Source organism: Sus scrofa, chromosome 9 (assembly GCF_054392235.1).
Source record: "Sus scrofa isolate SSC_HxYL_T2T_F1_AM1 chromosome 9, Sscrofa_HxYL_maternal_Yorkshire_Landrace_v2.0, whole genome shotgun sequence".
Taxonomy (NCBI): domain Eukaryota; kingdom Metazoa; phylum Chordata; class Mammalia; order Artiodactyla; family Suidae; genus Sus; species Sus scrofa.
This window is the reverse complement of record NC_139391.1, coordinates 475,300-488,902: the sequence shown is the minus strand read 5'-3', so window position 1 is coordinate 488,902 and position 13,603 is coordinate 475,300. Positions and strand designations below refer to the sequence as shown.

The 13,603-nt window shown below is 56.0% G+C and overlaps 1 protein-coding gene across 50 annotated transcripts in view; it reads right to left on the bottom strand.

Moving 5' to 3' along the window:
- Window positions 1-13,603, bottom strand: part of SCUBE2 (signal peptide, CUB domain and EGF like domain containing 2) — a 61,863-nt gene that overhangs the window by 42,353 nt on the left and 5,907 nt on the right. For 25 of the 50 annotated variants that reach the window (XR_014814423.1, XR_014814437.1, XR_014814426.1 and 22 more), the window contains 3 exons: window positions 6,245-6,379; window positions 3,113-3,229; window positions 2,331-2,420 (listed from right to left, as the gene is read on the bottom strand). The exons of 14 other annotated variants lie outside the window; for them this stretch is intronic. Coding sequence is in view for 21 of the 36 variants with exons in the window: in XM_084974736.1 (XP_084830862.1) it covers window positions 2,331-2,420; window positions 3,113-3,229; window positions 6,245-6,379 (342 nt within the window). In the remaining 15 variants the exon portion in view is untranslated. The remainder of the gene's footprint in view (window positions 1-2,330; window positions 2,421-3,112; window positions 3,230-6,244; window positions 6,380-13,603) is intronic. 11 more of the 50 variants (XR_014814427.1, XR_014814428.1, XR_014814436.1 and 8 more) reach the window with 1 other exon arrangement.

Genomic DNA, 13,603 nt, shown 5'->3' with positions numbered 1-13,603 from the left:
CGAAGTCTCTGCTGAGCCCAATTCTCAGGCGAGGGTGCGGCCGACTCTAACAGCACTTGCAGGTGGGCAAGATTTCACAACCTCGCGTGGTGTCTCCCCACGTCAACACCGAGGGCAGACAGAGGCTCTCCGCCCAAACCAGGAAGGTGGGGAAGGGACTTCCCAGGATGTGAGGGAGGAGGGGCCAGGGTGACGAGGACAGACGCCCGGAGGGGGCGCCGGAGCGGGTGGAAGCCTCGCAGGAGACTCGTCCAAGAAGAAGTGGAATTGATACGTTCCCTGCTACACAGGCACGCACTGTCGAAGGTTTGAGAACTGTCAGAAGGTGGCAAAAGAACTGGCTAGGAGTTCCCGTCTTGGCACAGTGGTTAAGGAATCCGACTAGGAACCATGAGGTTGCAGGGTCGATCCCTGCCCTTGCTCAGTGGGTTAACCATCCGGTGTTGCCCTGAGCTGTGGTGTAGGTTACAGATGCAGCTCAGATCCCTCTGGCGTAGGCCGGTGGCTACAGCTCCGATTAGACCCCTAGCCTGGGAACTTCCATATGCCGCGGGAGCGGCTCAAGAAATGACAAAAAGACCAAAAAAAAAAAAAAAAAAAAAAAAAAGATTATTCGGGAGTTCCCGTCGTGGCGTAGTGGTTAATGAATCTGACTAGGAACCATGAGGTTGCAGGTTCGATCCCTGCCCTTGCTCAGTGGGTTAAGGATCCGGCGTTGCCATGAGCTGTGGTGTAGGTTGCAGACGCGGCTTGGATCCCACGTTGCTGTGGCTCTGGCGTAGGCTGGCGGCTACAGCTGCGATTCGACCCCTAGCCTGGGAACCTCCATATGCCGTGGGAGACAAAAAGACAAAAAAAAAAAAAAAAAAAAAAAAACTGGCTAGAGGTCCTTAGAAAACTAAGGAAAAACAGGGTGAGTCATACTTGGATATTCACCGTATGTAAGCTCACATGCGGACTTAAATCGTGATAAAACTACACTGTGTGCACTGGAGAAGGGGGCCTGGCGGGAGCTACAACTCAGTCCTCACGGCAGGAAGTCAAACGCCAGCATTGAAAACTGACACCTCAAGAAATAACCATAGACGCTTCTCTTTTCCGAAATTCCGAAATGCAGGGGGCGGTTCCAGTCGTGGCCCAGCAGAAACGAATCCAACCAGGACCCGTGAGGGTGCAGGTTTGATCCCTGGCCTCGCTCAGTGGGTGAAGGATCCGGTGTTGTCATGAGCTGTGGTGGAGGCCACAGACCCGGCTCGGATCCCGTGTCTCTGTGGCCGTGGTGTAGGCCAGCAGCTGTAGCTCCGATTCGACCCCCAGCCGGGGGACTTCCACGTGCCTTGGGGGTGGCCCTCAACAAACCAAACAAAACGAAACAAAAAAGCAAAGAAGCCTAGATGTGGGGAGTCGGGAAAAGGAGAAACTACTCAGAGAACTGAAAACTGTCACCTCTGGCAAGTGGGAAGTGAGGAGGCAAGGAAATGATGTATTTCATTACAAGCTTAACAGTACTAATTAAGCTTTTAAGGATTTTATATTATTCATACGTACTCTTTTAAGGCGATTAAAAACAGTAACTTTAATACGGCAGAAAAGAGCTGGGAAACCTCACCTGCCTGGTAACCAGTGGCTTAGTTCCCTACCTGTTAAATCTCTAAGCTGCCTGAGGGTCAGTCTTGTTTAGGTCAAGCCAAGCCTTCTCCAGAATAACAATGTCAAAGGACCCACCCCACTCCCACCCCCTCAGCCACCACCAGCTCGGCTGGCAGCCCTTCCTCTGCCCCCGGCCAAGACCCCTCGCCCGCACTCATCTCTCCTGCCAGCAACACGGGCTGAGGCCGAAGCAGAAGGCTCAGTGGGCAGAGACCCAGCCCAATCTCCACGCTCAGCGGAGCCCACCCCCAGGGCCCCTCTCGTCACGGTTCCTCAGAAGGGGGGTCTCATGCCCCGACCACCCTCCAAGCCCCAGGCCTGGCACTGCGGGCACTTCTGCACGTTATTGGCGCAGCTGAGCTCCCTGAGGACCCGGAGCCGGCGACTGTGTCACAGCCGTCTTAGAGGAGGACCAGGACACGGAGGCTCGGGGCCGTGCTAGGATGCCACCTGGGTTATTCCAAGTACGGTCCCCGGGCAGCGCTCTTCCTGCAAGACCAGGGGTCCTGGATGGAGACTAAGGAGCAGCGTGTGGAGAACAGACCCCCCCCAGGCTGGACGAGCGCTGCTGAGTCCGGTCCGGCAGGTCTGGGGGCACGTAGGCCCCACTTCAGGCCGAGGCCGGCAGTCGGGGAGGGAGAGGGACACGTGACGGCTGGGAGAGGGGGTGACGGGCCTACCCATGAGCAGCCGCCGCTTCACCCGTTTATCCCCGTCCGCCATGGATGTGGCGCTGCCCTCTGTCACCTCCAGGGCAGTGTCCGGTCGCTCTGCAAGAGATGCAAAGAGCACAGATCTCAGACTGAACACGCCAGACTGTAGGGCCACGTCTGTGGAAATCCAGCCACGAGGACAGAGGGAGGTGTGAGACCTCGCTGGACGGAGCGGGTGGTCTCAGGCCCTGTGGGAAGCACGGCGTGTTACACGCCCACGGAGCCTTAGGAAACGCTGAACATGGAAAAGACGTTTTTATTGTATGGTACTGACCAGAGACACCGGGGAATGCAAGCTTCAGGTGCGCTCCAGAGCCCTTAGTCTACAGGACGAAACACCTGGGGTCAGGGAACCTCTACACTGGAGCCGGCAGAGGGCCAGGCAACCACCCCGCCGGAACCAGGACACTGTGGCTCCTGCTGACAGTCAGGCCCTGTCATCACCAACAGCAGGCCTGAGCTGCGCTGCCCTGGCCTCCTGGGAGGTGCTGTTCCAGCTTCCAGAACACCAGCTTCAGCAGCAGCTGGTCTGGAGGAGGAGGAAGGGCTTGCCGGGGTCTCACAGGGGAGACCCCACCCCGGCCTGGACTTGTCCCACTGCCACGTGCGAAGAGGCAGGGGACCTGTCTGAGGGCGAAGGCGCTGGAAACTCCCTTCATCTGATCCTAAACACTAGAACAGCTGGTGTTGGGGCTGGGTTAGGGTGAGCAGGCCAGCAGACCCCACCCGGCGGGAGGGTCCCCGCTCACCGGGGCAGCTCCTCCCATCCACGTGCAGCTCGGACTGAGGGTGGCAGCTACACTCTGGGCCTGCAGCCGTGTCCTCACAGGAGTGCTGGCATCCGCCGTTTCCATGGCCACAGGTCACTAAGAGGAAAACGAATCGGCACATAAAGCCCTGAGATTTCCGCTCCCCTGGCTGCGTCTGCGGCAAAAGAACTCCGCTTTTATTCAGGAAGTATCTGAGCACCTCGCTCGTGCCTGGCGCTGTGCAGAAAAGAAAAACCTTGACCCAGCCCATGTCCCTGTCCATGGAAACAGGGGGTCACAGTGTGACTTGTGCAAATGCTGAGTGACAGGTCTGGGCGACATTATACAGGAAGATAGGGAGGCGAGGCTGGGGGGAGAGTTTCACTCTTTAAAGGGAATTAGGAGCCCCTGCTGTGGCTCAGCAGTTAATGAACCTGACTGGCATCTATGAGGATGAGGGTTCGATCCCCGGCTTCACTCAGAGGGTTAAGGATCTGGCACTGCTTCGGCTGTGGTGCAGGCTGGCAGCGGTAGCTCCAATTCGACCCCTAGCCTGGGAATTCCATATGCCATGTCTGTGACCCTAAAAAGATGAAAAAAAAGAAAAAAGGAAATTAGATCAAAAGATGCTAAACTACTGCTTTGCTCTCTCAGAAGTGCTGGGACTTTTGGAAATGCCGTGGCCCTTTGTGAGCAGCACAGACACAAATACTCCACGTGCTGTGTGTGCCGGGGCTTCTCATCAGATTCCATCTGGATTAGTGGGAAGGGAGAGTAGGCAGGGGAGGGACGGCTCTGCACACAGTCAAGGCAACGTGAACCAGTAAGCACAACGACTGTGCACAAACACACTGACAACAGGCCGAAAAAAGGAAAGAAAAGAAAGCTACAAAACCACCTGTTCCTCAGTCTGAAAGGGGTCGCCCCTGGCAGAGGGAATGGAGAGGCAAAGGCCATGTGTCCTTTACGCTCCGGTCCGCAGTTGTATTTGACTTTCTCATGAAGAAACTGAGAGCATGTCTGCGCTGAGAGGAAGAGGCAGAAGCTGCGCACACATGCCGACGACTCGGCAGGAATGTGAGATGGTAAAACCACCGGTCGCGCCGTAAAATTCTGGGTGTTTCTGCGTTCCTTCCTCGAGTTTTATAATTGATTATGAAACTATTTGAGCGGTAATATTTTTTAAAAATTTTTTAATTTTTAAAAATAAGCTTTTAGGATCTCTACTGTGGTACAGTGAGTTAATGACCCAGCTTGTCTCTATCGAGGCACTGCTTTTGTTTTGGGTTTGTTGTTTTTTTTTTTTTTTTTGTCCTTTTAGGGCCCTGTCCTTTTGATGCCCTATATTAGAGAACGTTTGGTAAATTATGACTAAAAGCCACAACAGCAACGCTAGAAAATGCCAGCTTGCAGTGGTCACCTGCTTTCAACCATTTTCAGGGTATCGACCGTGGGTTTGAAAGCCTATTTTAACACAGTTTCTAAGGGTTTCACGTGCACAGCAAGGAGGACAGCCTAAAGCAAGCTGTTTGCAGACGGCTCTGTTTGAAGAGGAAAAACCCTCGGCTGCAGGGGGCCGAGGAGCCGCCTCCAACCTCGCCGTGACCTTGCCGAGCACTCGGGCTGAAACAGCAGAAAATCACAGGAAGCTTCCAGACACTCAAACTCTTGGATTTTGCTTTTAGCTCCAGACAAATACGCTCATTCTAAATACTCTTCAGGGGTTCTAAGAATGTCTAAACTGCAGCAAATTTAGAAAACACAGATTGTGGAAAGGAATGGACGGCTCCTGCACTTACTTCTGCTGTGAGGGCCTGTGTCGGTAGCCAGTCTGGGGGTTTGCGGGACAGGAGCGGGCCGAGCGAGGGTGAGAGAGGCCCGGAATCGCTGTGAGGGCGTCGGGAGCAGTGGGCCCCATCCTGGGAGTGGGCACACACCAGCTGGACCTACCGGGCCCGCGTCCCTCCTGCCACCCGAAGAGAAAGCCACCTGACCTCCCAGGAAGTGGCTTTGAGCAGCCACATGGGAGAGGCCCTGAGATGGGGTCATTCGTGCTGCTGGCTTCTTAGGTCAGCCTCTGACCAGACGCAGAGCTCACAGAAGAATCCAGAGAAGCTGGCGGGAAAGTGACGGTGAAACCTAAGTGCCACTCACTCAAGGGCCACCCCTGCACGAGCTCGGCAGCCGGCCTGACTGGAGGCAGGTCCGTGCCCACGCAGCTCACCCAGGGACGGTGGGCAGGCCGGGGGACTCCCCACTTTTCTGGCCGCCCTCGGTACCTACACAGGCTTTCTGGTGAAGCCACATCATTCTCTGCAAATGAGGCGAAAACCATTTCCCACAAAGAAGCCCTTGAAAAGCCACTAGAACCACGATTAAAACAGTAACGCTACAGATCTGTGATACGTGGTAGGAGACCTTAAAACGCACCTCGTTTGTGAGTTACGAGAATGCGCACGCATCACAGGCCAAAAGGAGTTAACAGGCTAGTATCTGGGGCGCGTCCCTTAAAAACAGGCACAGGAAATCTCGGGGGACGCGCAGTCATCAAAATGTGGGTCTGTGGCTGAAGACGGAGCGGAGGAGAACGAAACGCCCGTCGCCCACTTAGAAGCGGCTGACTGGCCTCAGGCGTTTAACGCCGCTCCCTCCCGAGACGCCCCTGAACCGGCAGAGGCGTGAGTACACACTCCCAGCAGAGCCATCGGAAGCCGTCAGAGGAGGAAACCACAGCCAGGGACCCCCGATCTGGGGAGGGGGGCCGCCTCCCCGCTGGAACCCCGAGGCTCAGATTCAAAAACGCAGAACACGGGGGCCAGGTCCAGCCAGGGCTGCAAACAGGCATCGCCGAGGCCGGGAGGGAGGCTCCCGCCGGTCCCGCCACCCAGGCTCCGCGGGCTCACACTCGAGGCCGCGGTCTCTCCTGAGACCCCGGGTCGTGTCGGAAATGCAGTCCATTTAGCGATCGGCGTCAGAGAACGGGCGAGTCTGCAGAGCCAGGTGGGGCAGGTGAAGCCGAACGCCCCGCCTGCTCGTCCCGGCCTGGGCTTTCCACCTGCATGTTCCTCCCCAGAGTCACGGGGGGCCGGGGGATTCTCAGGGGTGCCCCCCACCCCGGCAGAGCAGAGGTACCTTCTGAGTGGTGAATGCACGTGTGCTGATTGTCACTCAGGAAAAAGCCCTCCTTGCAGCGACACTCGTAGCTTCCCATGAGGTTCACGCAGCTGTGCTGGCAGCCGCCGTTGTCCCGCAGGCACTCGTCCGCATCTGGAGGGGAGAAGGCTTAGCCTCCGCTCCCACACACCGCCCCGCCTGGCAGCCACGGGACTCCTGCTAGGCAGAGACCAGGCCCCTCTTCAGGTCCCCAGCACCGGGGAGCCCAGGGGAGCAGCCCTTGTGGGTCTGGGGGTCCCTGGGATGGGCCCGCCCCATGGACGCAGATAATCGTTCAGTAGTTACTGAGCATTCCCTTGCCAGGCTGGGTGCCAGAGGAGACAGGAGAAGAGCCCTGCCCTCCCGGAGCATGCCCTGGGGCAGAGGCAGGGACACAACCGTCCAAGGAGCGTGAGAGAAGGGATGGGAGCATCCCTGATCCGTGGGCATCGGGATGGGAGCTGGCGAAGGATGCACCCCGCAGGTGTCCCCAAGCACAAATCAGGGCCGGGCAGGCGGGCAGGAGAGGGCGGGAGGCAGGAGCAGAGCGAAGGTGGTGACACGAAGACGCGGGACAACAGGGGCCACCCAGGCCCGCGAAGCAAGTCTGTGCGGTGGAGCGACAGGAGACAGAGCTGGGACGGTGGACGGGTCACGCCTCGGAGGACCCTGACTCCCAGGAAAGGGTTCCTGCTTCATCAGAGAGGCAGCTGGGAAGCCCTGGAGCAGGGGGGACACAGTCGGCGCCCGGCGCTGGGAGAACAGGCTGCAGCTGAGCAGAGGACACCTGTGCCCGAAAAGTCCACGGCCGGCGCCAGCGGGGAGCAGGCCGGGGCCTGGCAGGGGAGACGCCTGGGACGGAAGAGACAGACGGGGCTGGGACGGGGAGCCATGTGGACACGGCGGGAGTGGCCGAGAAACGGGGGAGACCAGGGCTGGGCAGAGAACTGGGGGCGGAGAGGTGGCTGGTCCCCAGCACGGCAGGGAGGTGATGCGGGTGAGGTGGTGACCTCCGGGGCCTGGCCCAGCGGGGCTGTGGGAAACCTGACCTGGCGTTGTAAAGACACCTTTGGGAACCATTTACCTGCCGTGTCCTGGTAAAGAGGGGGCTACAGATGGGAAAATCAAGGCAGGAGTGTGGGGAGAGAGAGGGGAAAGCAGCGAGACGGCCGGAGTAGAGCTGAGAGAACACGAGGAGCAGGAGGAGCCAGCAGACAGCAGGAGCCGCAGAGGAGGAGCCCGGAGCAGAGGGGGCACGCCTTGGCAGGGCTCTGCCTCCAGGCTGAGACGGGGTCTTCCTTCCACTGGACTACATGCTACCCCCAGCACGCTGCATCTGTACGCTCACTGCAAGGCAGTCTCATTTTTTTTTTTTTTTTTCTCCTTTTTTGGCCACACGCTCAGCATGTGGAACTTCCCAGGCCAGGGATCAAACCTGTGCCACAGCAGTGACCTGAGCCACTGCAGTGACAATGCTGGATCCTTAGCCTGCTGCACCACAAGAGAATTCCTCAAAAGCTTTTCTTATTTTGCACCTTTTGAGTCCTCAAAACCCTTTACCCATCCATCTCCACTAGACTGCAAGCTCTGTGAGAACAGAGATTTCTGTTTTATTTAGCGTAGCCCTGGAACCCACAGCACATATTAACTATTCAACGCATGAACCACCAAGCAGGAGAGTATAGCCTCATCAGAGCTAACGACGAGGAAACTCCCAGAAGGAGTCTGGAGGCTCAAGGAGAAGGCTGATTGGAAAGCAACTGATTTTCTCCAGCCTTGATTCCCCCCCCCCCTCCGCAACCCCACCCCTGCCTCTCACTGGCTCCTGTAACAAGCTCATTCACATTTAAATATCTGTTATCTGGTTCCAAGCGTTCCTCCTACACCCTGCTGCTGCTTTTCCAAACTGATGGGACTCAAGCCACATCCCCTGAAGCCCAACAAAGCACCCTTCTCTGTGCCAAAGGCTGAAGGAGCACCTGCCAGAGGGTGAGCCGCGTGGAACACACCTGGCCTCCGGGTTCCGCGGTGACACTGTGGTGAGCAGCAGGGACGGGTCTGCCCAAACACCAAATCCTGGCCTGGTTCTGAGCGAAGGGGTAATCCCCTCCGAGCCCCCCACCTCTCCCCGTGTCTGACCCACCGTTTGTTTCCTCCAAAGCCCTGAGAAAGGTGTCATGGAGTCGAGCGATGCACCTGGACTGAATTCACACCAAGCACGTGTGTTCAGAGGCACCAGGGTGTCTCGAGCCGGGTGAGCGTCCCCAGACGGTACAAGGGTGTCCTGCAGCCCTGGCTGCAGGTTAGAGCCCCGACGTCTGGACCCCACCTCCAGAGACACTGAGAGAGCTGGTCCCGTGTGAGACTAAGACAGGGGTGACCTTTGAAACGTCTCAAGGGAGGCTGCTGAGCACCTAGCAGCGACGGGGCACTCCCAGGTATTCGGTAAACGGGCACTGAGTGGGGTGCGCTGTGGGCAGGACCCGTGCCCAGTTCTCCAGGCTCCCAGGCACCCGGGTCTGGGAGGCTAAGGGCCCGAGCTCAGCGGAGTCCCGCTCTGCGTCCCCTGGCTGGTCCGCCGGGGGCTGATGTGCAGTCAGGGGCCAGGGGAGGCAATCCCGGAGGACGCAGGAGCCGGCCACTCCTGAGAGTTCGGGCGCTGAGCTCCTTTCTTGCCACAAAGCGCCTCAGCTCTTTGAGTCCAAAGGGCAGAGGAGCCTCTATGTGCACTGGGCCTGCTCTGCTCCATGTGCCACTTGACTTTCTCAGGCCTCCCGCTTCAGAGAGTCCTGAGCCCCTCCAGACAGACCCCGAGGGGAAAGGGGTCAGTGTCAGCTCAGTGTCCTCAGGGCTCAGGATTCCTGGGCAGGCCACGCTCCAGAGCCCCGCCAGCCCAGCCCAGGTCCCTCTCAGATGGTCGTTGTTCCTCGGAAGCGCCCGCGTCCCCGGGCTGAGGGTTGCAGCACCACTGTGACGACTGGGTCGCCCTCAGATACAAGCCCTCCAAACTCCGTTACTGGCTAGTCAAGGGCATGAGTGGTTTCCGCCAGAAAATGGTTTTTAAAAACTCAAACATACTGTATGGGTCTCAATTACACAGTAAATGTGATTTTTTCTTTCTTTCTTTGTGGTTTTTCATTAACCTCAATTGATGGCTGCTCTCAGGACGGTCTCTCTCATGCACCTTTTTGCGGGGCTGATGTTTTAGAAAGTCTGCAGAGCAGCGGTGACCCCCAGCCCTCAGCCATCCCTGCTGACAGCTGCAGGTGGGAAGGCCCAGGGCACAGGCAGGAAGGGACAGTGCCTACAGGTGGGCAGGGCTCCAGGTGACACGGTAAAGGTCCCATCAGGGCTGAGTCTCAAATGGAAATATTCTCCTACCCCAGGGCTCAAGATGCAAGTTCTGCCTGCACTCATTTCATGACTTTTCTGCCAACCTCAAAGCACTGGATCAAGTGGCCACTCCCACTGCAGGGCAAGAAAGCTCCTGACCCGCTGTCCCCACAGAGCCAGGGCCCAGCTCAAGCTGCTCCCTGGTCAGCCAAGTGGACATCAGTGGGTCCACCCCATGAAGGATCTGGGTCACAAGTGCCAAAGGAACCTGATGCCATCTGTCTCTCGTGATGTCCTCCTGTCCCCTGAGAACAGCAGCCTTAAAGGGCAAACAGACCACAAACACCTGCCTTCCAGGCGCTGGTCCTCAAAGATTCCCACCGCTCAGCCTCCCCAGTGCTTGCTGATTTTAAATTCTGATTTACTCCTGGCATAGGGGCCACGTGCACACGGTGTCTGCAGTCCCTAACCCAGAGACTGCACCGCCAACAGAGGTTTCGGTTTCACGGATGCCAGGAGGAGGTTAACGGAAGGTTTCTGTTTGAACTGCCCTCTCTCTCAAGAAAAAGGAGGGGGGACCGACCTGGCTGAGACGCAAGCACACATGTGGACTCTCCAGAACAAGGAGTTTTACATGCTTCTGGAATCGAGACACTTACAGGGCTAAAGAAATCCTTATAAGTCAAGACTCCTCTACTCCAAGACCAAACTTTTTTTTTTTTTTTTTTTGGTCTTTTTAGGGCCACACCTGCAGCATATGGAAGTTCTCACTCAGGCTAGGGGTTGAATCAGAGCCACAGTTGCCAGCCTACACCACAGCCACAGCAACGCAGGATCCAAGGCACATGTGCAACCTACACCACAGCCCGTGGCAATGCTGGATCCTTAACCCGCTGAGCAGGGCCAGGGGTCGAACCCGCATCCTCACAGATACTCGTCGGGTTCCCTACCGCTGAGCCGTGACGGGAACGCCTAGGACCAAAGATGCTGGCGGGGACGAGTCAATGCCGCCAAGTCAGGAAGCAGCGAGGTCGACGTCCACCCACCTCCGTGGACGGGGGAGGACTCTCCCCTCACAAACCGCCACAGAAAACCAAAGGCCCGCCTAGTCTTCTGTCGCGGAGCGTGGTTTCTGGGGAGCCCGAAAACACAGGCCTCTGATCCCACTCTTGCTTTTCAAAGGAAAGAAAGGGAGCAGCCGGCAGGCGGGTGAAGGAGAACCGCCGTCCTCTCACCGAGACAGTCCCGGCCCTCGTGAGCCGCGTGAAACCGTCCGGACAAGCGCGTGCAAAGGGTCGCGGACACAGCCTGCGCTGAGTCCCTCCGCACACGCGGCGACGTCTGGGGACAAAGCAGGAGCGAGCCGCACAGCGTGAGCCGCACAGAAGCAAACCGCGCTCCTCCCGTGGGGTGGGGACACAGGCACTCACCGCTCCACCGGCCGCCCGCTTCCAGACATCCACCCTGAAGGCACAGCTGCCCCGACAGCGAGCAAACAGGCGTGAGGTTATCCGCGGACGCGTCCGTCATCCCCAAACACTGAGCGCAACCGAAAAGCTCACACACAGCAAGCAGCTGAAGAATTCGGGGACGTTTACTCAGTGGGACACTTTACAACATTTTTTAAATTAAGAAGAAACAATAAGAAAGGTCTCTATGATGGGTTTGGGGTGATTTTTCGCATGTCCTAATACGTATTTTAAAAATCAAAATGCAAAAGAGTACCTGTATTGTACTACATTCATGTTCAACATAACGGGATATAAACACACACACATGAAATTTCCAGCATGCCTTTTTTTTTTTTTTTTAACAGAACTTGACATTTTATATGGAAACACAGAAGACTGAGCAGAGCCAAAATATTTTGCAAAAGAAGAACAGACCTGGAGGATTTTCACTTACCATAAAGCTGCAGTTATCAAGACAATGTGTTTCAGGCAGAGGCAGACACACAGACCACTGGAACAGAATCATGAGTCTAGAAACAAACCCTTATGTCGATGGCCACTCCATTTTAGACAAAAGTGCTAAGGCAATTTACTGGGAGAAATGAGAGTCTCTTCAACAAATGGTGCGGAGACAACTGGATATCCACGCGCAGAAAGGATTTATTTAGGCTCTTACCCCATGCACAAAAATCACAACTTGCAGCAGAGGCCTAAATGTAAGAGGGAAAACCAGAAAGCTTTTAGGACAAAATACGAAGCTTTTCCAAGAAAATCTTTGAGACCTCGGGCTAGGTAAAGAGTTTTTAGGTACAACACTAGATAAAAACCAAACACCCAATCTATGAGTTTAAAAATTACTAAATTGGACTTTATGAAAATCCAAAGCATCTGAACCTCAAAAGACATCATCAAGAAAATAAGTCAGGAGCTGGTGGGAAAGATTTGTAGGCCATGCGCCTTACGAGGGCTGATGAGGAAGGGCAACTCGACAGCACAACAAACAACCCAGTTAGAACGGACAAAAGATTGAAACAGACGTTTTTCCAAGGGCAGTAGGTTAATGGCTAATAAACGCATAAAAACTGCACATCATTAATTATTCAAGAAGTACAAAGTACAATTATGAGATACCACTTCACACTCCCTAGAACAGTTATAATTTTAAAAAGACAGACAATGGCAACTGCTGTCAAGGATGTGGAGAGATGGGCACCCTCGGGCATTGCTGGTGGTGATACAAGACGGCAGAGTCACTGCGGGAGGTGCCTGGGCGGTTCCTTGCAAACGTAAACATACGCTTACCACCTGACCCAGAGGTTCCATTCCTAGGTCTATAGCCAAGAGACGCAAAGACCTACAGGTGAATGTGCATGGCAACATTTTCATTCACAGTAGCCCCAAAGTAGAAACAACCCAAATATCCACGAAATACCAGTCCACTAACAAAAGCAATGAAACACCAGAACAGCACACAAGGTGGATGAACCTCAGAACCATTATGCTGGAGTTCCCGTTCTGGCTCAGCGGGTTATGAACCCAACTAGTCTCCATGAGGATGTGGGTTCCATGCCTGGCCTTGCTCAGTGCGTTGAGGACCCAGCGTTGCCGTGAGCTGTGGGGTAGGTCATAGACGCGGCTCAGATCCCGCGTTGCTGTGGCTGGGGTGTAGGTCGGCGGGTACAGCTCTGATTCGACCCCTGGCCTGGGAACCTCCATATGCCGCAGGTGTGGCCCCCCCCAAAAAAAAGGCCAAGTGAAAGAAGCCAAACTCAAAAGATCACATATTGTACAGTTCCATTTATAGGAAATGTCCAGAGGAGGCAAATCGCAAGTGACAGGACGTTTCGTGACCCCCTAGGGCTGGGGACAAGGACCTTACTGCCGTGAGGGAGGCGCTTGAGAACTCTGTTCCGCGATGACTGCACGACTCCACTAACCTGCCCCGAATCCCCCATCTGTACACGTACTCGGAGTCGGGGGATTTTACGGGATGCAAGTTACCACTCAGCCTCCTAAGCTGCTCATACGTTGTGCAAAAGCAACACAGGAAAGCAAAGCCAGAAACTGCCGAGCTCCGAGGCCCGCGGTGCGAGGAAGAAGGGGCAGAACGAGGAGGAAGGGGACAGAAAAAGGAGGAGAGAGGACACTCCCCCAGGGGTTTTACAGCTGCGACCCTCAGAACAGGGGGGATGTGCTACATACACGCCTGTACATGCACGTGCGCACACACACACACACCCTCTCCCCAACCAGGAAGCAGGGCGGCGGGGGTAGGCGAGGGGTAAAAACGGACCGCAGAGAGAAACGAAAACCTCTCCGTGCTGTCGGTGAACCACACACGCACGCCGAGGATGTGGAAGCCACGCACCAGCCTGCGTAACTTTGACAAACAAGATCCTGACCAGGTGCTGTGAGGCTAGAAAGCGTTGTGCACGGATACTGCAGCCTACTCCTCCGTCTGTTCCCCTCAGGGTTATGGAGCAGTAATTCTGTAAACACCTCAGGTGGATCCCAGGCTGGAGCCAACAGGCACCTGCGCTGCAGATGAGGAGGG